Genomic DNA, 23,064 nt, shown 5'->3' on the forward strand with positions numbered 1-23,064 from the left:
AAAAAAGGCAGTTTGAAGAAAGGGTAAAGTGCCGTGACCCGGATTTGAACCGGGGTTGCTGCGGCCACAACACAGAGTACTAACCACTATACGATCACGGCTGTACCAACCTTCTCTGATTGATAAATTGTTTTCTCTCTTGATGTCTAATGTTAAACGATCTGCTCGAGCAACATTCTGTTTGAACGTCATCATGTAAGAAAATCTCATTCAGTGTGCTAATACCTAATGTTCCGGGGAAATTTCTGTCTCATCGAACAAATTTAGGATGTCGGACATTATGATGATTCTTTTTTCAATGACATCACAAAAAAATAGTGAAAGAATTCTTGGAGCCCGAATTGGACCAGGAACTTATGGATGTCAGCATCAGCAACTACAATCCTTCGCTCTACAAAGTGAGATATTGAAGGTCTAGCTGGTAGTTTTTCATATAGGAATTCAATTGATTAAAATCTAGTTAACCATTGGACAGAGTCGCAGACATGTGTAATAACATGAAATAATGGAAGAACAAGCTTCTACAGTACACAAGAGATGCTAAAAAAAACTAACTTTTGTGCTGTGATTGAGCAGACAAAAGCTGGAATTGGATTTGATGGGTGTTTGAAAAAACGGATCCTGTTACGTGATTGGCCACGGAAAGATGAACTCAGCCCGGTGAAAGGTTTAGGAGAAGTGTGGGTGGCGGCGGAACAAAAAAGTTTTTATTCACACTGTGAAGGTTTAAAAGCATTACCAGAAACTCCAATTATTAGACAGTGTACCTGTATGAAACACTTGTGGTAAATCTTTTGCTGTAGGTGTGTTGGATGCACCTTCTCGTCACACTGAGCCCAGCTTTATTACTCTCAGTTTCAAGTTATGTAAGGGTCAGTTCAAGACCAAACATTAGCTTAAGGGACAATACACCATTAAACAATGTAACATGTCTAAATTAAAAATGAGGGAAAGGTGTGTTCCCAGCGACCCGATTCTGGAAAAGCGGTTGAAGATTGATGGAAAGGTGTGTGACAACTGATGTTAGGATTCCAATAGCAAGGTTGGCAGGTCAGGGAGACCATTTCAGTAGTGTAAGAGCCACAGGAGGTTTATTAGTAAAAACAATTGGTTAAAGAGAACACAGAGTTGTGCTGAAACCCAGGGTAGAACCAAGGTCCTTCAACTCTTCAGTCTGACGCTCTCCCAACAGAGCTGTTTGAGATTTACAAATCAGTCCTGGGTTCACTTTTTCAAATGGAAGCAAGGTCTAACCTGGTGGTATCTTTTGAGGGCTGGAAGGAGTCCTTTCCATGGCCATCACTGAGCCTCGTATTGGTCAGTAGAACAGGTACTTGAATCCCTTGAACTCAAAATAATGTCCTTCGCTCCATGACTGAGCATTTCAGAGTTGGCAACTTCGGGAGAGGAGCTTCTTTTTTGGTTGAAACCTTCTTTGTTGATGACGATGTAAAACTGGCTTAACTGTCAATAATGAGGTTTGTGTTTAAGCAATTGGTGAGCATGAGATTTGACAGTTCCCAGCTTGAACATCCTAATTATTTCACTTTTATCTGTGTTTGCCAATATGGTTATTCTCTCAGATGTTCGGCAAAAAAAGCATTAGAAAGAGCCTGGGTAGCTCAGTCAGCAGAGCTTCAGAATTCTAATCTGAGGGTCCAGGGTTGAAGTCTGTGTTCAGGTGGCCATTTTTAACTTATTTACATTTCTGCAAAGGCGTCCCTTTTGCCCCTCTGCAGCAGTCCTGTATCCTGTATTTAATTTGAAAAACTTATTTGAGCTGATGCTTCCATTATGACAAATAATTACGTGTGCAGATCAAGAGTTGTTTAAATTGTAATAAATTGAATAGAAGCGTGGGTCTTACAAGACCCTTTGATAGCTCAGTTGGCAGAGCGGGAGACTGAAGTTGCTCGTGCTGAAATCTTAAGGGAGCCGGTTCAAATCTACCTTTAAGGATTGCCTGTTATATTTTTATGTGATGTCATTCAAAACAGAAAAAAAATAATGTTTGACATCCTGAAGACATCCATTCAAAACCATTACCGCTAGGACCTTGGCCTCTATGGATTCCTGTCTTCATAAGACAGGTGGGTTTCGAGTATGCCACCCTACCGTTTAGGTCTTTATGCATTTAGTTAGGATATCACCTTGGTTGGATACTTATTTTTTTCCCTAACCGTGTGTGTGTTGGTGTATTACTATGTGCAAACTTACTCTACAAACATTCTTTAAACATTCTACACGCACTCAAAAATACTTAGCTGAACTCCTGCGCAAGACGGCAACAACTCTCAATTCCAAAATATATTAGAATTACCAATCAACCAAAAGCAAAACGAGTATTTTACCGTCATTGGTGAAGTCCTCTGTTGGGCCTTTTTTGGTGGGTTATGGTCCAGAAGTCAACTACCACAAGACAGCCAAAGAATCCTGATAAAGGGACAAGTTAGCTCGGCTCTTCCGTTTTAAAGGGCGAAGTCTTCCAATGTTGTTTTGTTCCAAAGGCGCCGGAGAGAAAGTTGGTTTGTCTAAAATTGTCCGGCACATTCTCTGAAGATGGTCACTCTACTCACATGGTTATGTCCACCTTGCTGCCCCACCTTGGCAGGGATATTTGGACGTATGATTAGTCAAATAATAAAGAATTAAAATTGTGTCTTGTGACTTGAGGTGGACACAAAATAGGAACCTTAACAGCTGTATGAATCGAGGAAGTGAAGTGAAAGGTCCAGAAGAAAATTTAAGCCACTCTCATGGCTGACAAGCCGTGCCAGCAGTTCTGAGGGATGATTTTAAATCCAGAGACCCAGGGTGTAGACGTTTGACAGCCAAACTAAGTCTAACAGAGGCCCGGGCTATAGCCAAAAGAAGACCAGAATGAAACGGGCAGACATCCAGGCTAAGGCAGTCGATGGAAGGTTGTAAAGTTCAGTAAAAGACCAGACATTGGCTTAAGGGACCATACCGTTAAACGACGTAACAGTTGTCCAAAAAACAAATAACAGAAAGGTGTATGACAACTGATGCCAGGATTCCGCCAGCAAGGCTGGCCGATCACTTCATTAGAGTAAGAACCACAGAAGTGTCCTTAGTAAAACAAAGTGGTTAAGAAGAACCCATAGTTGTGCTGAAACCCGGGGTTAAACCAGGGACCTTCAGATCTTTAGTCTAACACCCTCCCAACTGAGCTATTTAAGCCAACACATTCTGTGTAGCGTTAACTTTTTCAAATGTAACCACATTTTGCTTTGTTGTTGACTATTAAGGGCTGGAAAGAGGCCTTTGCTTGGTGAGTTTAGAGCCTATTACAGGTACTTGAATCGCAGGAATTTAGAATTAATGTCTGATGCTCCATGACTGAGCATTTCAGGGTCTGTGAAAAATTAAGCAAAATGCTTTTGAAGAAAGTTTTACAACCAACAAGATTTACTGCAAACATTTGGCAGATTTTTCACAAATGTTCATAAAAAATTTGCGGACAAATAATTAAGTCTTTAAGTGTAGATGAAGTATGCTTCATAAAATCAATCAGTCAATGTTTATTTATATAGCCCCAAATCACAAATGTCTCAAAGGACTGCACAAATCATTACGACTACAACATCCTCGGAAGAACCCACAAAAGGTTCAAGGAAAACTCACACCCAGTGGTCAGGGAGAATTCACATCCAGTGGGACGCCACTGACAATGCTGACTATGAGAAACCTTGGAGAGGACCTCAGATGTGGGAAACCCCCGCCCTCTAGGGGACAGAAAGCAATGGATGTCGAGCGGGTCTATCATGATACTGTGAAAGTTCAATCAATAGTGGCTCCAACACAGCCGCGAGAGTTCAGTTCAAGCGGATCCAAGAAAGCAGCGAGAGTCCCGTCCACAGGAAACCATCTCAAGCGGAGGCGGATCAGCAGCGTAGAGATGTCCCCAACCGATATATACTGGGTCCCGACGAGCGGTCAATCCTTGGTCTCGACTCTGGACAGCCAGTACTTCATCCATGGTTATCGGACCGGACCCCGTCCACAAGGGAGGGGGGGACATAGGAGAAAGAAAAGAAGCGGCAGATCAACTGGTCTAAAAAGGAGGTCTATTTAAAGGCTAGAGTATACAGATGAGTTTTAAGGTGAGACTTAAATGCTTCTACTGAGGTAGCATCTCGAACTGTTACCAGGAGGGCATTCCAGAGTACTGGAGCCCGAACGGAAAACGCTCTATAGCCCACAGACTTTTTTTGGGCTCTTGGAATCACTAAAATGTTTGTTTTATGTTTTAATGTTGTTTATAACAAAGACAACAATGTATTGATCGATTGACTGAGTTTATAATGCAATTTTATCAAGGGATAAACTAATAACCAATCACTGTTGAAAACTACTCAAATTAAGAACAGGTTACAAGGAAGGCTGCAGCGGCAGAAAGGGACGTCTTTTAAGAAATGTAAAGAGGTTAGCCTCAGTTGTCTGAACAGGGACTTGAACCCTGGACCCTCAGATTAAAAGTCTGATGCTCTGCCGACTGAGCTACCCAGGCTCTTTTCAATACTGATTTGCCCAATGTCTAAGAGAACAGCCATATTGGCAAACAGATGCAAGTGAATTAGTTAGGATGTTCAGTGACAAGCTGGGAACTGTCAAAGCCCAAACTCGCCAATTGCTTGAACACAAACCTCATTATTGACAATCAACCCAGTATTACATCATCATCAAGTGAGAAGGTTTTGACCAAAAAAGAAACTTGTTTCCCGAAGTTGGCAACTTTGAGCTGGATTTAACTTGGATTCTCCCCACAAGTTCGAGCCAAATGCCTTGGGGACCCAAGTTTAATGGTGATTTGAAAAACTAAAACCAAAAAGATGTCTTTAATCCACTTTAGCGCAAGATTCCGCCATTAAGGCTGGCAGGTCAGAGAGTCCATTTCAGTAGTGTAAGACCCACATGAGGCGTATTAGTAAAAACAACTGGTTAAAAAGAACACAAGATTGTGATGAAACCTGGGGCCAATCCATACGTTGTACTGATATGACCCAGTTTATGAGGTTGTTCAAATTAATAGTGCTTACAAAGTACAAAGAAGAAGAATTATGAGAAACACTTTCAACCTTATTGGAAATAAAATATTCTTCATCTCAGTATGCTAATAATGACTGAATTAATTAATTACATATTACAAAACTGTTTTATTACTCATTCACATATATAATTTTACTAATTTAGTATAAAATAAAAGTCAGTAAATGAATATATATATTTGTAAACCCGCTGAAGTGGGAAAGGGGTAGGATTAAATAAACTTAGCTTCTTCCTACTCTTTTTTAGACATGATGTAATGTGAAATGGTATAAAATTGTCTGATGTATTATGTTGTAAGAATGTTCATGTTTGAAATAAACTAAAGAAAGTAAGAAAATATTGATCGATTGACTGAGCTTATAATGCAATTTTACCAAAGGATAAAGTAACAGCACAAAGCACACATCAGTCATATTAAATTATGCATCAAGGCCAATACTGTACTGACATAAAATTGATATTTTTAATTTTGCCAGAGTACCTGGTTGGTTTCACATCTTGTGAAAAGCTCCTTACCGTTGAAAGACCTCGCCCTAATGGGTTTAGCTAGCGGTTCTGACTTGAGTCCTAGTCTCTTAGCTAAACCCCAGTCCATCAGACTGGCGTCTTCCCCAGAGTCTATAAAACTCTAGATCTGTGGCCGTGAGATGCGTTATCGTGACCTTAGTGAGAGTGCCTGGCATCTGAGGTACCGCCGGAACGTGACTCGCCACCTGGGATCCCTTGGTTGGACACGAAATGACAAGATGGCCGCTCTCTCCACAGTAAAAACATCTCCCCTCCATCAGACGCTTGCATTGCTCCTCTGGGGTCAGTCGGGCTCTCCCTAGCTGCATGGGCTCCTCCTCCAGGTCAGTGCGGAGGTGAGGACATAACTCCGGGGGTGAACGCTGAGTGGTCGCCCCGCTAGGTGCAAAAGGATGGGTGGTTCTTCCTGCCGCAGCCGGTCCTACTCCTCGCTGTCATTTGAGCTGGGCTAGTCGGTTGTCCATCCGGATGGCGAGATCGATGAGGGCATCTAGGTTGTCTAGTAGGTTGGGGACGGCATGGTAAAGTTGGTAGAGTGGCCCTGCCAGAAATTTGAGAGTTATTGGTTAAATCTCCACCTTCTACCATCCTAGTCACGTCCGTTGTGTCCTTGGGCAAGACACTTCACCCTTGCTCCTGATGGGTCCTGGTGAGCGCCTTGCATGGCAGCTCCCACCGTCAGTGTGTGAATGTGTGAGTGAATGGGCGAATGTGGAAATACTGTCAAAGCACTTTGGGCTCCTTAAAAAGGGGTAGAAAAGCGCTATACAAGTACAACCCATTTACCATTTTGGTCTAAGGGAACAAGGAGGTCCTGATTGGAAGCTCCGAATCCCTTCAGAAAGACTTCATACCCGCTTCCCACCCACTTTCTGCTGCTAGCGTGCGGAAGCGGGTGGCGTAGTCGCACACAGAGCCGCTACCCTGCTTTAAATTGCTTAGCTCTTGTGCCTTCTCTGTTGGAGGACAACGGGTCAAAAGTTTTGGTTAAAGCAGCTTGAACGTCTGTGAATGAGTGGCAGAGTGAAGAGTTCGCCCCCACTCGGCAGAAGCCCAAAATCTATACTTGATACACTAGAGTAACAAAAGATACAGTGGTTGGTTGATTGATAGATTGATTGATTGATTGTTCAACCTTGAGCAGTGACCACAGTATCCCCTCTGAAAAATGTGATGCGTGGACCCGGATATACTGCACAGTCCTACAGATATTATAGTACTTAACTACCGTTTGTTGCATTCCTCGAAATTAGGATGCATAACAAGTTTTCAAAAAGGAAAAATTGTTTATTAGAGTCAGTGACTCAAATTCAGTTTTGCGGATTAATTTGAAACCAAGAATTAATGTAAAAGACTAGATGGGATTTGAACCTTTTCTTACCGACACATTTGTCAACATTTAATCTTTTTAAGTCCACAGTGTCGGTACTTCTACTGTTGGAAGTTCAGTTCTGCAAAAGAAACAAACGCCTCTACTTTGGGGTGCATTAGTTCTATTTGACAAGGACAAATTATTTTCGCCTCAGGAAACAGACAAGTTTCTCACCAGGAAACCATCCATCCATCCATTTCCTACTGCTTGTTCCTAAGCGATGGTATTTAACTCTACGTCTCCATAAAGCTAGGGAGCATATACAGTTAGCAGAGTGGCGCAGCAGAAGTGTGCTCCCCCCTATAATCCAGAGGTTGATAGATCGAATCTATCCTCTATCTTGAGTGTTTAAGGTGAAAGGAATCCGCGATGTTCCAAATACACTGTTGGTTTTCACGTCATGATAAGAACACCCATTGTGCAGACTTCACGCCGAAGAATAGTCTAACTTGCCTTTTTTGAAAATGTCTATGGTAATGTTCTGCATCCAATGAGCACAAACATGAGATGGAAAATAAATTACTTGCTCCCAGTCAGGGTTGTCAGTGTTTCCCTGACCGGGAACTGAACCCGGGCCGCAGTGGTGAGAGCGCCGAATCCTATCCACTAGACCACCAGGGAGATGACAGCTAATCCAGACACTTGCCCTCTGCCTGCCTTTTTGTCGGATGCACGAAGCCCCCACACCATGTCAGTTGTACAAAGTCAGAAATGTGTTTTGCAAAAGTCTTTGAGCGGAACTTTTGTGTCTTAGGAAACTCCTGCAGGAATATAGACTTTGACTTGGAAAAAGTATACAACTCTAACAAGAGCTAACAGACGTTCCTTTCTCATGTCCTCTTTTGACTCCTTGGTGTAGTCTGTGTTGAGGGTGAGGTTGTTGTTTCCACACAATGTCACCAGACAGGCCATCTCCCTCCTGCAAGTTGCTCCGTGCCGACCAGCGATATGTCACTGCGGTGTGGTCCGAATACAGGAACAAATACAAGTTGCCTGAATGTTTACGGTAGGGGTGCAGATTTTCAGAAGACAGGTTGACAAGAACATACTAATCCACCTTTTAGCCATACCAAGTCAATGAAACAAAACTGTCCTTTGCTATATTGAATAATTGATGTTGAAAATGAATACATTTTTGCATTTTTGTTTCTGGCACAGATGCCATGAACCTTCCTGAATCCACTTCTCTTTTGGAAAGTCTACCTTTTTCACTATCCTGGGGCCTCATCCTTATAACTGTGTGGGAAAGTCAGACCAAAAGCCTTTGTGATCTGCATACGTTAAAAAATTATTTAGGTGATAAAACATGGTATATTTCCACTTTCACTCATTTTATGTTGCATTTGGACTGCTGCACACATCCTCGCCCCGGGTTGTGTTCTTTTTGATCACATTCCTAGCGTAAAGAACTCTCCAGCTAATGTTATGGCCTGATTTCCACAAGTTTTCCTGAGCATTCCAAATGAGGACCAAGCTAGATCTAATTGCTTGGGTCAGCAAAGAAACAAGTGGGTTACCAGAACAGAAATGGCTGTGGTGCGATTTGAACCCACACCTCCTGAGAGACTGCAGCCTAAACCCAGCGCCTTAGACCACTCGGCCACACAACCACCGTAAATGTGTTTTAGATTATCTATTTATCGGCATTATGAGACGGCAAACATGACATTGCATCACTTTGGTTGTGGCGTGGCAGGGATAGGCTTGGATCGTTTGCTTGTCCTTTAGAAAACACTAGAAAATGCAGTCCTCGTGAGTATAGTGGACAGTATCTCCACCTGTCACGCGGGAGACCAGGGTTCGATTCCCTGACGGGGAGGTGATTTTGGTTCCTCTTATTTTCATCAGTAAACATCTTCTTCAACCTTGAGCAGTGACCACAGTATCCCTCTCTGAAAATTGTATCAATCAATCAATATTTTTTTATGTAACCCTAAATCACAAGTGTCTCAAAGAGCTGCACAAGCCACAATGACATCCGCGGTACAGAGCCCACATACGGGCAAGGAAAAACTCACCCCAATGGGACGTCGGTGACAGTGACTATGGGAAACCTTGGATAGGACCGCATATGTGGACCCCCTTCCCACCTCCCCAGGGGAAACCGAAAGCAATAGATGTCGAGCGGGTCTAACATGATATTATGAAATTCCAGTCCATAGTGGATCCAACATAACCGTGAGAGTTCAGTCCATAGTGGAGCCAATATAGTAGCGAGAGTCCTGTAATTTTGTATTGCTTGGACCGAAAGATCCTGCCCAGTCCTACAGATATTAAAGTACTTTACTACCGTTTTTTGCATTCCTCGAAATTAGGATACATAACAAAATATCAAAAAGGGAAAATTGTTTATTAGAGTTAGTGATTCAAATTCAGTGTTGCGGATAAATGGTCCCTAGTGTGTGAATGTGAGTGTGAATGTTGTCTATCTGTTTTGGCCCTGTGATGACGTGGTGACTTGTCCAGGGTCTACCCTGCCTTACCCTCGATTGTAGCTGAGATAGGCACCGGCGCCGCCAGCGACCTCATAGGGAATAAGCATTAGAAAATGGATGGATGAATGAGATTAATTTGAAACCAACAATATATGTAAAAGATTACAAGGGATTTAAATAAATAAATGATAAATGGGTTGTACTTGTATAGCGCTTTTCTACCTTCAAGGTACTCAAAGCGCTTTGACACTACTTCCACATTTACCCATTCACACACACATTCACACACTGATGGAGGGAGCTGCCATGCAAGGCGCCAACCAGCACCCATCAGGAGCAAGGGTGAAGTGTCTTGCTCAGGACACAACGGACGTGACGAGGTTGGTTCTAGGTGGGATTTGAACCAGTGACCCTCGGGTTGCGCTCGGCCACTCTCCCACTGCACCACGATTTGAACCTTTTCTTACTGACAAGTTTGTCAGCATTTAATCTTTTTAAGTCCACAGTGTCGGTACCTCTACTGTTTGAAGTCCAGTTCTGCGGAAGAAACAAACGCCTCTACTTTGGGGTGCATTAGTACTATTTGGCAAGGATAAATTATTTTCGTCTCAGAAAACAGACAGGTTTCTCACAAGGAAAACATCAATCAATTTTCTACTGCTTGTCCCTAAGCGATAGTATTTCAATCTACGCCTCCATAAAGCTAGGAAGCATATACAGTTAGCAGAGTGGCGCAGCGGAAGCATGCTGGCCCCATAACCCAGAGGTCGATAGATAGAAGCTATTGTCTGCCATCTTGAGTGTTTTATGTGAAAGGTATCCGCTAGGTTCCACTTACACTCTTGGTTTTTAATGTGACCTCATTTTCAACCTCATCATCATTGTCATCATTTTGAGAATACATAAACCTGTCAACTTTGTCAATAAAACCATCAAAATTCAACATGTTTGCTTTGTACCATGTCTCATGTTTAGTATACTCATCATCTGGCAACAGTGACAACAAAGTTGTGTGCACTTTTCTGGTTGCATGATATAAATCCATAAACCTGCTAAATTCCTCCTTTCGGGCTGCAGAGCTGGCATTGAGCGCCAGGACGGACAGACTTCGCGGTGTCTTGGCTGGATGAGCAGGTATTGGACACCTCGGTCTTCTTGGACGTGTCCTCGCTCATCCATGCGGACTGGACACTGGACGAGAGTTGGTTGGTGATCGAGAGTGGAGTCGGCTCTCTTGGTTGCTTTGTTGGGTCTGCTCCTGTCTCTGGCCATGCTCTCTCCACCCCAGCGGACGACGGCGTGGAACACCGCAGAGGCCACCACAGTGTATATTTTTATTTTACTTTTTATTCATTGCTGTATGTATAAGTGGCTGGTTGCATCAGCTCCGCTACTTTAATGTCTTTCATGTCCTTTGTGTTTTTTGATGTTTCCCTCTTACATTACAAAAAACTCCTTTGTCCCACACGCCATTAGACTGTACAACTCCTCTCTGGGGCGGGGGGCGGGGGGTACTAGGATGACAGGGGATACAAAACAATAACAGTGCAATACGTTTTCATAACATGGTCACTACTGCCTACTTTGTCTAGTTATATTCTTATTTTACTGTTATATTGTTATTCCCATTGTTGCTTTTTAGTTTTTATTGTTATTGTAATATTTCTCTATTTTGTTTCCATTTAAACCCCCATTATTTACTTTTTACTTTTATTTAAATTGATCTCAACTCTGTACACTGCTGCTGGAATTTTAATTTTCCTAAAGGAACTCTCCTGAAGGAATCAATAAAGTACTATCTATCTATCTACATGAACTTAAGAGGGATGTGTACTATGGCTATGAGTTAGTTTTTTTTCCCCTTGGCCTCAGTCTGGACCCCCTCTCCAGGGGCCAAGTCTTACACCGATTTTTTTCATTTTAATCTTTTATTTTTTCTCCCATCCCCCACACTTGTTTACCTGTATCTCACCTTTTTTGTAAGGGGCGCCGGAAGTTGGCAGAACCGTCAGCGATCCTGTTCTGTCTCCCTGTAATGTTTGATCTTGAATGGGATTGTGCTGAAAATTTTAATTTCCCCCACGGGGATTAATAAAGTATGTCTGATTCTGATTCTGATAGCTCATGTGAACGTGTTTCGTCATTTAACACGACAATGACCCCCTCTTTTAGCGTTGAGAGTCTTTGCAACTTTGATTTTCTTTCTCCCTGCAAACTTTCAATTTTGTGACCTAGAGCCTTGGGTGTCATTTTTACCACACGTTTTTTCCCCTCAACCCCTTGTCCATCATTGTCACGTTGAGCCACACTGTCCACCTGTGGCTGTTTATGTTGGTCAGCGCAGGTGTGTGCTCCCTCCTCCTCCATTTGGAAAAGTCAACCCACGCGCAAGTCAAGTCAAATAGTCACCAACGCATTGGATTTGTCAATATTGGTGTGCACACATTTTAACAATGGCAATTTTTGTATTGTTGTTGCTTCCCTGTAAACAACTCCCGTTCCAGTGAGGCAGTTTTTGACTTAGTGTAGCGGTAAAGTCTTGAACTATTACTGGTACTGGTTGCCGAATATAAATGAAGCAAGTTCAGATGTTTGCAGCAAGCTAATAATTGATGTCCAGAATTGTGCCCATTTTTAACAAAAATATTTATTATCATAAAGTCTTGTTATAAAACTCACTTTGTAACAAAAACGGAAAATACAAATACTAGCCTGGCACAGTCAAAAACTGTTGCGCCTCCACTCAGCAACACCTGGCTAGGATCCCGGCTCCTGCCTAAGTAGACTGGCACTTGGCCTTGAGCCAACCCCCTCAGTGACGTCATGAATTTGACGGACAAAAAGAGTATATGGCTCTAACAACTGTCATCTAGCGTATTGGACTTGCAACTGTAAATAAACTTTCTTGTAAATGATAATATGATAATAATTAAACAAGATGTAATTAAAGGACAACAGTTATCATTACAGTATCATTTTCAATGTTGCAATAAAAAATGAGATTTATTATCACAAACAATATTATTACCACACACAAAAGCACCAAAAAGTGGGAACGTTGAGAACAGGTATCGATTTCGGGGTACCGGAATCTGTGCAGTATCGGTTAAAAAGTGAACGGTACCCATCCCTACCAGCAAGTGTAGTTGTACTGGAAACTAATTTACAATTAGTTACAATTAATTTTCATCACACACAATACTCCACTATGGAATTGTTGTTATATTAAAATGAGAAACAAATCCATCTTTGTACAGCAATGGTTTGAAAAAGGCATTTGGTCGCTGATGCACTTATTGAGTGATTAAGGTATTTTATTATTTGAAGACATCATCAAGTACAACCTGCAAATAGAAAAATATACAAAACAATATATATATAAAGGTTTCGTTCAAAATATTCTAATTACAGCATTTAACGTTTTTCAATTATTTACTATTTCTTCTGTGCTGTATTTTCTGTGGAACAAAACAAATAGTTATAACTTGAAAGCTTCCATTCTTCCAAACACAAAGAGTTCATTTAATGAAAAAAGGCGGAATTGACCGCTAAAATTTATTTTTAGGATGTTTTGCAATTTAAATTATGTATTTAAACTGTCAGAATTCTGAAATAAATAACTTATTATAAAATAATACAAAATCGATGTATTTTCCATTTAAGACTGCTGAACACATCTTTCAGGTTTGTGTACGGATCTGTGCAGTTTCATAATGAACACCTTATTTTTAATAACGTTGGTTTTGGATGTAATGGTTAATTATGACATTGTTATTCGAAATACAGATGACACAAAAGAACCATGGTAAGTAAGTGTGGCAAAACAAGTTGGCGGAAGTGACTTCAGATACGCGCATGCGTGGACCGATGCGGTGATAAAGCAAGATGGCGTCTGACGGAGAAGTCCTAAACGCGGGCATTATATTTCTGTATTCTTACATATATGTTGTTTAATAGAGTACACACGGTTAATAATTGTTTGTAGCCGGATACATTAGTCTGAGGGCACTTTGACACTTCTCCTGTTTGATAGCTTGGTAGCTTGCAGCTAGTTTAGCTGGCTAGTTAGCTTAGCTTGTTAGCTGCTAACAAAGAGACGCGGAAGTTATTTAAACATCGCTAAGTAGGGAACTAATGTGAGTGTAAAGTGTTGTGATTGTGTGAAAATGTGCGAAAGAACGACAGCAAAGTATGAGGAGGAATTGTGTCCAACAAAAGCGGAGAAAGAGCGACAACATCAACTACTGGATGTTTATTATAAGAAACATCATCAAGTTGTGTTACACAGAACAGGTTTGTTTACTTCTTACGCTCACATCTTTACTAACTTTATATTTTATTATTAACACTATTTTTAAATGTATTGTGTATACGAAATGTGGTTGTCTTGTGAGGATGATGTACATACATTCGTGGTCAAAAGTTTACATACACTTGTAGCGAACATAATGTCATGGCTGTCTTGATTTTCCAATACTTTCTACAACTCTTATTGTTTTGTGATAGAGTCATTGGAGTACATACTTGTTGGTCACAAAAACATTCATTAAGTTTGGTTCTTTTATGAATTTGTTATGGGTCTATTGAAAATGTGACCAAATCAGCTGGGTCAAAAGTATATATACATCAGTGTTATGTGCAGAATATACATCAAAAGTGGTTAAGGAATGGCTAAATCAGGCTTGAATTAAGGTTTCAGAATGGCCTTCCCGAAGTCCTGAATTAAACTTGTGGACAATGCTGAAAAAATGAGTCTATGTCAGAAAACCAACAAATTTAGCTGACCTTCACGAATTTCGTCAAGAGGAGTGGTCCAAAAATTCTACCTGAAGCTTCCCAGAAGCTTGTGGATGGCTACCACAAGTGCCCTATTGCAGTGAAACTTGCCAAGGGACATGTAACCAAATATCAACATTGCTGAATGTATACCTTTCACCCAGGAGATTTGGTCACATTTTCAGTCAACCCATAATAAATTCATAAAAGAACCAAGCTTCCTGAATGTTTTTTGTGACCAACAAGTATGAGCTCCAATCACTCTATCACAAAAAAATAACAGTTGTAGAAATTATTGGAAACGCAAAACAGCCATGATATTATTCTCTTTACAAGTGTATGTAAAATTTTGATCACGACTATATATACGTCTGGTACTTGCAACCGCGTGGCTGTCCTTGTTCTGTTGAATTTAACTACCTGTAAAAATAAGTGTTCTATGCCAGTCAATTTGTAGAATAAACTTAAATCGATGCTTGTGCATATTCAGTTAAAAAAAAAAAAAAACATACCATGAATAAATATAAGCAGCATTAAAAATATACTTTAAAATGCTTCTACATATTCTATTAAAGGCACGGACAACATCCATCCATTTTTTACCGCTTGTCCCTTTCGGGGTCGCGAAGGGTGCAGGAGCCTATCTCCGCTCCATTCGGGTGGAAGGCGGGGTACAGCCTGGACAAGTTGCTCTCTCATCACAGGGCAAACAGATAGACAGACAACATTCACACTCACATTCAAACACTAGGGCCCATTTAGTGTTGCCAATCAACCTATCACCAGGTGCATGTTTTTGGAGGTGTGAGGAAGCCAGAGTACCCGGAGGGAACCCACTCACTCAGGGGTAGAACATGCAAACTTCACACAGAAAGATCCTGAGCCCAGGACGGAACCCAGGACCTTCGTATTGTGAGGCACAGATACCAATGTTTCCATATATAGGATTTTTATCTATCAGAACTACACCTAGGATTGGTTATCTGTATATTAAAACCATTCTCGGGCCCCTGCAGTCTACATATAAACTTAAAACATCAGTTTTTTCAGGGTGGCGTGGAAGGTATTTATCCCTAAATCACAAAAAAAACTTTCTGGCACTACTACCCCTGGCCTTTCTGAGCAGGATTCTGAGACAGTCATTATATGCAACCTAGAGTTTGTGCAAGCTCTCTTTCTTGAACCTCACCCAGAGGGGTGCTGTGTACATAGGGGTGCAGTAAGCTCTAAACAAATACACCTTTGCAGTAACTACATTTTCTCACCAGCATATTGGCTTGGACATACAGCATTCTTCTCTGTCGAAGCATGTCAGCATCATCCTCCATCTTGTCATTGATGATGATAAGATGTTGATCCTCCTTGGTCCTACATATCATTACTCTTTGTCAAACTTGACTCCATAGTGGGAGCATATGTTAGAGGGAAACATTATCACAACTTCAGAAGGGTTAAAACCAATAAAAATCAGTTCCCAGTGGCTTATTTTATTTTTCGAAGTTTTTTTCAAAATTTTACCCATCATAGAATATCCTGAAAAAAGGCGTTGAAGTGCCTGATTTTCGCTATCTGTGAAGCCACCGTCCATTTTTCTGTGACGTCATCCAGTGATGCCAATACAAACAACATGGCGGATAGCACAGCAAGCTATAGCGACATTAGCTCGGATTCAGACTCGGATTTCCGCGGCTTAAGCGATTCAACAGATTACGCATGTATTGAAACGGATGGTTGGAGTATGGAGGCAGATAGCGAAAATGAAATTGAAAAAGAAACTGAAGCTATTAAGCGAATAGCTATTGACGCTATTTGGTGATCGCCTTCTAACCAACGATTGAGTGTCGCGGGATATCCATACATCTCTGTGCCATGTCTGCCTTAGCATCGCCGGTATAATGTGCAGACCAAACAATCGGGTTTTTCGCATCTTGTGACATTGGAGCAACTTAAATCTGTCGATTGTTAAGTGTTTGTTTGGCATTAAATGTGGGTGGAATGAAGGGCTGGATGCAAATATAGCTACAAATGTACATACAGCTAGCCTAAATAGCATGTTTGCATCGATTAGCATGCCGTGCTAATCGATGCACACTCCACGTAAGTCAACTTGAATCCGTCCCTGATCGTGTTGTTACACCCTCCGACAACACACCGATGAGGCATGATGTCTCCAACATACGGAAAACAGTCGAAAAAAAGGAAAAAAACAGAGCTGATTTGACTTGGTGTTTGTAATGTGTTTGAGAAAATGTCAAATTGCTACGAGTCCGAATAATAGAAAGGCGTTTAATTCGCCAAAAATCACCCATTTAGAGTTCGGAAATCGGTTGAAAAATATATGGTCTTTTTTTCTGCAACATCAAGCTATATATTGACGCTTACATAGGTCTGATGATAATGTTCCCCTTTAAGAAGCTGGTGGAACCCTGCACTACTTGGAGATATAATGGCCAAATCATCAGCGTATATAAAGTGGTTGATTAAGGTGTTCCCCATGATGCATCCTGTTCTGCATTCTCCCACTGCCTTGACAGGTCATCCATAGACAGGCTAAATCTGCCTGGTGATAGAAGCCCACCCTGCCGTACCCCATTGCCAACTCTAAAGGGAGAGGATAAACTACTCCCCCATTTTACCTGCATCGTCTGCCTGTCGTACCAATATGTCAGAATATACCCAGAACACCCCTATGCTTCAGATTGGTGAAGAGTTTGAGATGGTTGACTGTCAAATGCCTTAGATCAGGGGTGTCAAACTCAAATACAGAGTGGGCCAAAATTTAAAACTGAACGAAGCCGCGAGCCGAGGTTGAACAAATTAATCCTTTAATAGGGACCCAAACAAATTTTGCATTGAATATTGACCAAGCAAGGCTTATATAACTTTATAGTGACATGCAAAATCGAGTTTTAAATAATAATAATTAAAAAATATCAATGGCATATCAAATAAAATAAAAATACAAATTGAATGCCTCTTTTCGGCGGCGGGTTTGAGTTGGGGCGGGGTATGGCGTTAGCGGGGGTGTATAATGTAGCGTTCCTGAAGAGTTAGTGATGCAAGGGGTTCTGGGTATTTGTTCGGTTGTGTTTATGTTGTGTTACGGTGCGGATGGTCTCCCGAAATGTGTTTGCCATTCTTGTTTGCTGTGGGTTCACAGTGTGGCGTATATTTGTAACAGTGTTAAAGTTGTTTATACAGCCACCCTCAGTGTGACCTGTATGGCTGTTGACCAAGTATGCCTTGCATACACTTGTGTGTGTGTATGAGCCGCATATATTATGTGAGTGGGCCGGCACGCTGTTTGTATGAAGGAAAAGCGGACGTGGCGACATGTTGAGAACGCCAAAGGCAGTGCTTTTATGGCCCGCCCCCAATATTATTGTCCGGGTGGAAATCGGGAGGGGCACTGAACTTCGGGAGTCTCCCGGGAAAATCGGTAGGGTTGACGAGTATGAGTATTAGTGGTGGATGTGGTGTTACAGCGGCGGGCCAGCTCTAATGTTAATTTGATATTGCCTAAAGGGCCAAATGAAATTACACGGCGGGCCAAATTTGGCCCGCGGGCCAGAGTTTGACACCCATGCCTTAGATGCATCAATAAACCCTACCAACATTGTAGGGCCCTGCGCTCTGAATTTTTCTACTGCTTCTTCCACCCATCCATCCATTTTCTACCGCTTATCCCCTTTGGTGCCTATCTCAGCTACAATCGGGCGGAAGGCGGTGTACACCCTGGACAAGTCGCCACCTCATCGCAGTCTACTGCTTCTTTTAAAGCATAAATACACAAGTCAGTGCTGTACTTGCTCTTGAAGCCAATTGGTTGTCTGCGGTGTAAATAAAATCCCCAACTCTGTATATTATCACACTTTCCAGCACTTTGGATAGCATGCTGGCTCAGGCGATAGGTTGATAATTGTCCATAGTCCGTACCTTACCAGCCTTGTCTTTAATGACACCTACTAAAATAACTGCAGAATAGCAGCTGGCAGGATGCCATGCATTACCAACCTACCAATATATACCTACTGCATGTACATAAAACCTAATGGAGGCGTTTTTTAAGTTCTTTGTTGTCAGAATATATTGACTCTAATAGCCTGTATGGTTAGCAGACTTTTAAACGCATTTATTTACGATTTAGAATGCATACAAAAGACAACATGTGTGTACTTGATAGGTAAAATAAAAAAGTGTGGTTCTCTTTTAAGTGAAGTGAAGTATATTTGTTTAGCTCTTTTCTCTCGTGACTCAGAGCGCTTTACATAGTGAAACCTATTATCTAAGTTACATTTAAACCACTGTGGGTGGCACTGGAAGCAGGTGGGTAAAGTACCTTGCCCAAGGACACAACGGCAGTGACTAGGATCGAACCTGGAACTGTCGAGTTGGTGGCATGGCTGCTCTGCCAAGTGAGCCACACTGGCCTCAGAATGTATTAACTTCTATGAAAATCTTGTAAAAATCGTTAATACATCCTAGAGACGTTTCAATAATTCCATTAATATTTTTATTTAGGAACTTTCTAATGTAACGTGTTTCTATCTACACATCTGTTAAAATGTAATAATTACTTATTCTGTTTTGTTCAAATGTAATTAGCACTTGTTTTGTTTTTTCATACTTTAATTTTGGGTGATACCACAAAATTAGATATCGATCCAGTAGCAAGTAGTTGTAGAGGTAGTATCAGTCATACCAATGTGGATACTGATATTTACAATTTTCAAGATCATTGAATGAGTCATTTCAAGATCATTGAACGAGTTAATTTTTGTTCAAATCATAATCAAACAAAAACACAGGATGGTGGTGTTAAAATATCAATTAAATATTCAAATATGGCTCTGAATTAAATCATTTGGTTTATGCCCTTAAAGTATTCCTTTTTTACTGAGTTTGTAAACGATAACAAAATTATATATAATTAAAAATATTGATCAAACCACTGTATCGACCTTATACTGATATTATTATACTTGGTGTTGTTACTGTCGATTTTTGCATTGATCAGTCCACATTTGTATAAATTTAAGAGCTTTAGCAGGGTTACTGTGGGTCATTAAAAAGCAGTAAAAGTCATTGAAGTCCTAAATTAAGGCCTTAAATGGTATTAAAAAGCATTAAATATTCATGCAATCGTAGGCCGGGACCGATACAAATGAAAATAAACCTGATAGCTTAATTTTAGCTGTCATCAATAGATTGCTATGTCAGTGTGTTTCCTTCTTGGTCTGTGGATTTTAAACTGGACTAAGAGGTCTCACTCTGTGCATCGCTCTCAGCACCTGAGCATGTTTATTCCACAGTAGACTTACATGAACAAAGTGAGCCTCTTGTCACTCATTCACAATCTTTTTTTCGGCTACTTACAATTCTCCTCCACACGTTTTCCTGTGTGCAGTAGTGTTAGTGACACTCACTTTAATGTTGGAGATGGAAATAGTCCTTTTAATGCAACGCCGTAATACAGGCCCCCATATAACTGCCCAGGATATGCCTGTTTTATGATTCTTTAATTTTGAACCTTTTAAAATCAGCATGTTTTCGTCCATTTGTGTCAGGGAGGTGAAATTAGGTCTGAAAACCTTTTGACAAGTTGCCTTCATGTCCATTAGGACTTTTCAAAATGTAAAATACCATCCCCCTCAAACTGAATATTTTACTTTGAGAGTAAACTAGATCATTTATTTTGTGTTTATGCAAGACTTCTTGTCCCACACAAGCAGATTTTAGCTCAATTAAACCGCCTTGTTGTGGCAACCGCTAAATGTAGAAGCCAGGTGGTGGAAACTGACACATTGACTTGAAAACAAAAAACGTAACGAGTCTGTCGCCATTGCGCCGCCGTTCCAGATCTAGTGGAAATCACGGTTACACTTACAAACGTTGCTTGGCGACATTAATGACGAAACCTTACTTTGGGTTCAAGGCACAAAGCAAAAGGAAATACAATTTCAAACCAAAGCACTCGCAGTGAGCAAACTCGACCACAAGATGGCGTCATAGCGGAGACAATACAGAATACGGATTTACACTGTAAACGATCTAATCTTTTCTTCAAGTTTATACATCAGTAACTGACATTAAAATCACAGGGGGCGCTGGAGTCTATCCCAGCTGCACTCAGGCAGCAAGGAATTTATGGCAATATACATTTTAGGCCATATTGCCCACCCCTTGTCAAAAGTGGTCTTATTTTCCCGTGGATAATGTTGTAAAGAGCAGTGTGTCTGTTTTCAGGCCAATTCATATAATAACTTGTTTTGTTAATTTCATGTGAACTTACGAAGTGAATCTGGACATTTCTCAAGCATGTTTGTCATTTTGTGTCCTGCAGATGTCTGTGAAGAAGAACTTCTGTCTGAAAAACAGGAGTGTAGCTTCAAGATGGTGAAGGAAGATCCTTCAAAGAGGCAGACCGGGTGCCATGGACCCTCTGGGGTCTCCTTTTCCTCTTCTACACAGACCCTTCCCTGTAAAAAGGAAGAGGAAGACTCACTGACCCCCCACATTAAAGAGGAAGAAGAGGAACACAGCATCAGTCAGGAGGGAGACAATCTTGAAGGATTGGTGGAGTTCCCAATGATTTGTGTTCAAGTGAAGAGTGAAGATGATGAGGTCAAAGGTGAAAGTGAGGAGAGGGGAGGGGGGGAGCCTCCAAGCAGCAGCTCAACACAACACATGACAACAGAAGCTGATGGAGACGACTGTGGAGGATCACAAGCAGACAAGCTCTTAGCTCCACTATCAGATAGTGAGGACACAACGTCACACTCTCCTGACACTGATGATGAAGACTCTAAAGATGATAAGACATGTCACACTGACAACACTCACTTCAAATGTTCTCACTGTGACCAAACATTTAAAAACCATAGTCATCTGAAAAGACACATGAGGACACACACTGGAGATAAACCTTTTTCTTGTTCAATATGTGGCTTATCTTTTACAAGGAAGGACAATATGAAAGATCACACAAGAACACATAAAGGAGAAAAACCTTTTTCATGTTCTTTATGTGATTCGAGGTATGCACGTAGTCGAGATTTGAAAAAACACCTGAAAAGACACACTGGAGAAAACCTTTTTAAGTGTTCTTTGTGTAATTCAAGTTTTGTCGAAGATGAACATTTAAAAAGACACATGAGAACTCACACTGGAGAAAAACCTTTTACCTGTTCACTTTGTAGTAAAGGTTTTGCACAAAGTCACAATTTAAAAGTACACATGAGGACGCACACTGGTGAAAAACCTTTTTCTTGTTCAACCTGTGGTAAAGGTTTTACACACAATCAGAGTTTGAAAGAACACATGACAATACACAGTGGAGAAAAACCTTTTTCCTGTTCAATTTGTGGTGAAGATTTTGTACGTCGACAGTCTGTAAAAGTACACATGAGAACGCACACTGGTGTAAAACCTTTTTGTTGTTCAATCTGTGGTAAAAGTTTTACAGAAAGCCGTTGTTTGAATAGACACACAAGATCGCACACTGGTGAAAAAGCTTTTTCCTGTTCAATCTGTGGTAAAGGTTTTACAGAAAGTCAATATTTGAAAGTACACGAGAAAACACACACTGGTGAAAAACCTTTTTTCTGTTCAATCTGTGGTAAAGGTTTTACAGAAAGTCAGAATGTGAAAAGACACATGAGAACACATAGTAGTGAAAAATCACATTCCTGTTCAATCTGCAACAAAAGCTTTTGTGAACGATCATACCTTGTAGCACACATGAGAACTCACCCAGGAGAGAAAGTGTTGAGTTGCAGTGTGTGTGGTGAAAGATTCTCTTATAAGTACCAGTGTAAGAAACACAAGTGTGCTGGTGAGAACAGCAGCAGCAAATGAAACTGCAGGATTTGAAATAAACTGTCAAGACTTTAATTTTGACTTTGTAACAACATCAGCACATATAACATATGTGACGTTGTTGTTTGTGTAACAATCTTTTTAATATGCTTCTACATTCATAGATTAGATATTTTATATTAGCGCTTTTTTTCAGTCAAGTACATGCATTGATATGCAACATTGTGTATGTAAAATACACCTTGTATTAAAAATTGAAAAGAACAATTTGACTGAAAAGGTGAGAGTAAACAGTACAAGACATATTTTACATACAATAAACATTTTATGTTTTTTATATTCATCATACAATTTTAGACGAAATAGTGTTTTTATAGGTGTTTGAAATATTGAAGTATTCCATATTTGTATTTCTAATTGTTAATAATGCTATAGATTAGCACCTTTATATGATTATACATATGTACTTGTTCACATCTAAAACATCTTCTGGACCACTTCAGGAAGCGTATTATTATTTACTTTATACATCATTTGAACAGTTGTCTCTTATACAATTTTAAAATGTGTAACTTTACAAATAATTTTCTAGGTCTCTATAATCCATTTTATTAATTATGTTTGTTACGCTCTTTAGTAATATGTTGATAATCTTGTGATTGTTTTATATGTATGTACTCAGACCTTTATGCAATAAAAAAAAATGTGAGCGAAAATGGCGGATTTTTTTTACAAACTTAAATTTGTGAATTGAAAATAAAATCTCCCTAATTTTTTTTTTAGGCCATGGCCTTGGTAAAATAATCAGTAAGTCCCAGAGAGTACTTTGGACTGCATTGTATGCTTTAATACACAATCTACTAAATTATTTTATTTTAGTCTTTAATTGTTTGTTCTTCTCTTGAACTACACAGCTGGAGGAACACGAGGGAAAAGAAATCGAAAGTGGGGCCATGAAAATGCTTTTAACCACAAGAAAGCTGCTGATTTACTTAATAATTGCAAATTTTTTCTGGTGTGTAAAAAACATTTAATTTGACATCCTCTCCTTCATTTCTTTTTTCT

At 40.4% G+C, this 23,064-nt stretch overlaps 2 protein-coding genes and 3 non-coding genes across 5 annotated transcripts in view; 1 reads left to right on the forward strand and 4 right to left on the reverse strand.

Annotated features, from left to right (window-relative positions):
• LOC133545340 (gastrula zinc finger protein XlCGF28.1-like) overlaps positions 1-23,064 on the reverse strand; it is a 118,684-nt gene that overhangs the window by 36,987 nt on the left and 58,633 nt on the right. The window lies entirely within an intron of this gene.
• Positions 30-101, reverse strand: trnah-gug (transfer RNA histidin (anticodon GUG)). The gene has a single exon. It is a non-coding gene; the product is annotated as a tRNA-His (tRNA).
• trnaf-aaa (transfer RNA phenylalanine (anticodon AAA)) lies at positions 3,129-3,201 on the reverse strand. Its single transcript has one exon. It is a non-coding gene; the product is annotated as a tRNA-Phe (tRNA).
• trnak-uuu (transfer RNA lysine (anticodon UUU)) lies at positions 4,459-4,531 on the reverse strand. Its single transcript has one exon. It is a non-coding gene; the product is annotated as a tRNA-Lys (tRNA).
• On the forward strand, positions 13,270-22,715 carry LOC133545317 (zinc finger protein OZF-like). The gene is made up of 2 exons (XM_061890775.1): positions 13,270-13,698; positions 20,525-22,715. Exons 1-2 carry the CDS (start codon positions 13,572-13,574, stop codon positions 22,036-22,038), a joined length of 1,641 nt encoding a protein of 546 aa, XP_061746759.1. The 5' UTR covers positions 13,270-13,571; the 3' UTR covers positions 22,039-22,715.

This window comes from Nerophis ophidion, linkage group LG28 (assembly GCF_033978795.1).
Source record: "Nerophis ophidion isolate RoL-2023_Sa linkage group LG28, RoL_Noph_v1.0, whole genome shotgun sequence".
NCBI classification, from domain to species: domain Eukaryota; kingdom Metazoa; phylum Chordata; class Actinopteri; order Syngnathiformes; family Syngnathidae; genus Nerophis; species Nerophis ophidion.

Excerpts from the sequence above, each read along its gene's own strand:
- LOC133545317 (XM_061890775.1), top strand. The coding sequence starts at position 13,572 with ATGTGCGAAAGAACGACAGCAAAGTATGAGGAGGAATTGTGTCCAACA. Across the intron at positions 13,699-20,524 it reads AGTTGTGTTACACAGAACAG|ATGTCTGTGAAGAAGAACTT; the intron begins GTTTGTTTACTT and ends TGTGTCCTGCAG.